We start from the raw sequence: 1,786 nt of genomic DNA on the forward strand, positions 1-1,786 counted from the left end.
CACACACACACACACACACACACACACACACACACACACACACACACTGTGCATCCCGTTTCAGCACTCAAACCCACTCACCCCACCAGACAACTGTCACAGTTCATTCATGTTAATACTACAAGTCATTTTGTATTCTGCCACAACAGCTTACAGCTAATTATATGTCTCATAAATTATATATGTGCCGTTGGCTGAAAGGAAACAATTTGCATTTTATTAAATATGCTCCACGCTGGATGAAATCACGCACGGGAGGCTGATGTATTTACAGCGCCTCTTATTTCACGACCATTACAGTTCATTTTCATAAATCTTGTTCAGCTGTGTGGTGGTGGGGGGGGTTGGAGGACTTACCTGTGCACAGGAAAAGCGCGGTGAGTCCCACGCACTGGCGCGGCCCCATGTCTCTCCGCGGACTCGTGCTTATTCGGAAGCTTTCAGCGGAAAGCGGCGCTGCGTTGCGCACAGCTCATCCACACGGAGCAGATCTCCATCTGAGGCAAACTTCCGTGCGCCACCACCTGCTGTCACACAAACGAGCGGTGTTATTCGGACAGGAAATTGTTATTCTAAAGCATGCACACGAGGAAAAAGTGAACAGATGTGGTTGATTATTTTTTTTTTTGTTTGTTCCAATAAAAGAGCAAACATTGGTTGAATTAGAGCAAATGCCCCAGGGTGCGTAAAACCAACCCGTCATGACCAAAATTAGGAACTTCTTTACCAAACACCTTATAGACTGGAAAACAGGCACTACGCTCCAATAAATCATAAAACAAATCACTTTATCATGAGCTAATAGGATTCAATTGTGAGAAAGTGATGCAGTGTTGGATAATTCCTGCGCCTCTCACCATTTCTTTACTTCCTCAGAACACGGCGTCGCGTTTTCCCCACGATATTTTGTGCAAAAGAAATAAATCAGGTTGTGATATTTTCCTTCCAGAAAGCAGAAAAGAGAAAAATTGTGGCAATCCAAGTGAGACATCCAAAGAGTTCCTCTTTCTTATTTTGTAAAAACGCTTGGGTGTTTGTAAGAGACACGGTCCTCTAACTTTCCAATGGGCGAAGACGCGTGGCTCAGATGGAGTGACTCCTGCGCCGTGGCCGCTCCGCTCCGCACCCCGGTGGCTCTGGATGCTGGCGCAGAACCTGAAGGGTGGGTGCTGAGATGAGGAGCAGGAAGAGGAGGGGGAGGAAGGGGGTGGGGGTAGCTCTCCGGGCTGGGTTGGCAAAAGGGTTTTGCGGGAAGCACATTGAAATTCCAAATTTCTATCTCATAATTATTGCGCCTGTAAAGGCTTGGAGAAAATAAAAGTTGAGTTTGAACTCCACACATCTTATGATGGTATTAATTACATTTTCGGTTGGGTGGAGAAAAGTGAATGACTGCTGGGACTCAGGGATTAAATGATAATCACAGTTTAAGCAGAGGGAAAGCACGAGTTTCTGCACTTATATTGCGTGGAAATGTAGCGTTTTATGCATGGAAACCGTTTTACGCATGCAGAGCAAGCCATGAAAACACGTGTGATGGCTGTGAGGCACAACGTGAAATCATTGAAAAACATTTAGATGTTTAGGGAGTGCGCACTGAAGCTCAAATTAAAATGAGTCACAACGACAGAAAAGCGTAATTGTTTAATTTGATCTCTCCTGAAACCTGGGAGGATTTCAGACGTGCAGTCTGAGCAGACAGCAGAGTGGTGCAACCTGTTGTGTTCAAAGTGTGTACAGTACTTCATGAGAGCCAACAGTGCCCTCTATGGGCCCCCCCTGGCTG

General features: G+C 45.8%; 1 protein-coding gene across 1 annotated transcript in view; it reads right to left on the bottom strand.

The window, feature by feature from the left end:
• Positions 1-406, bottom strand: part of si:dkey-112m2.1 (transmembrane protein 132C) — a 187,052-nt gene extending 186,646 nt beyond the window's left edge. Inside the window, exon 1 of the mRNA XM_037692045.1 lies at positions 358-406. Coding sequence (XP_037547973.1) covers positions 358-406 — 49 coding nt within the window. The remainder of the gene's footprint in view (positions 1-357) is intronic.
• Positions 407-1,786: the final 1,380 nt, after the last annotated feature.

This window comes from Nematolebias whitei, chromosome 18 (assembly GCF_014905685.2).
Source record: "Nematolebias whitei isolate Nwh7 chromosome 18, NemWhi1, whole genome shotgun sequence".
Lineage (NCBI taxonomy): Eukaryota > Metazoa > Chordata > Actinopteri > Cyprinodontiformes > Rivulidae > Nematolebias > Nematolebias whitei.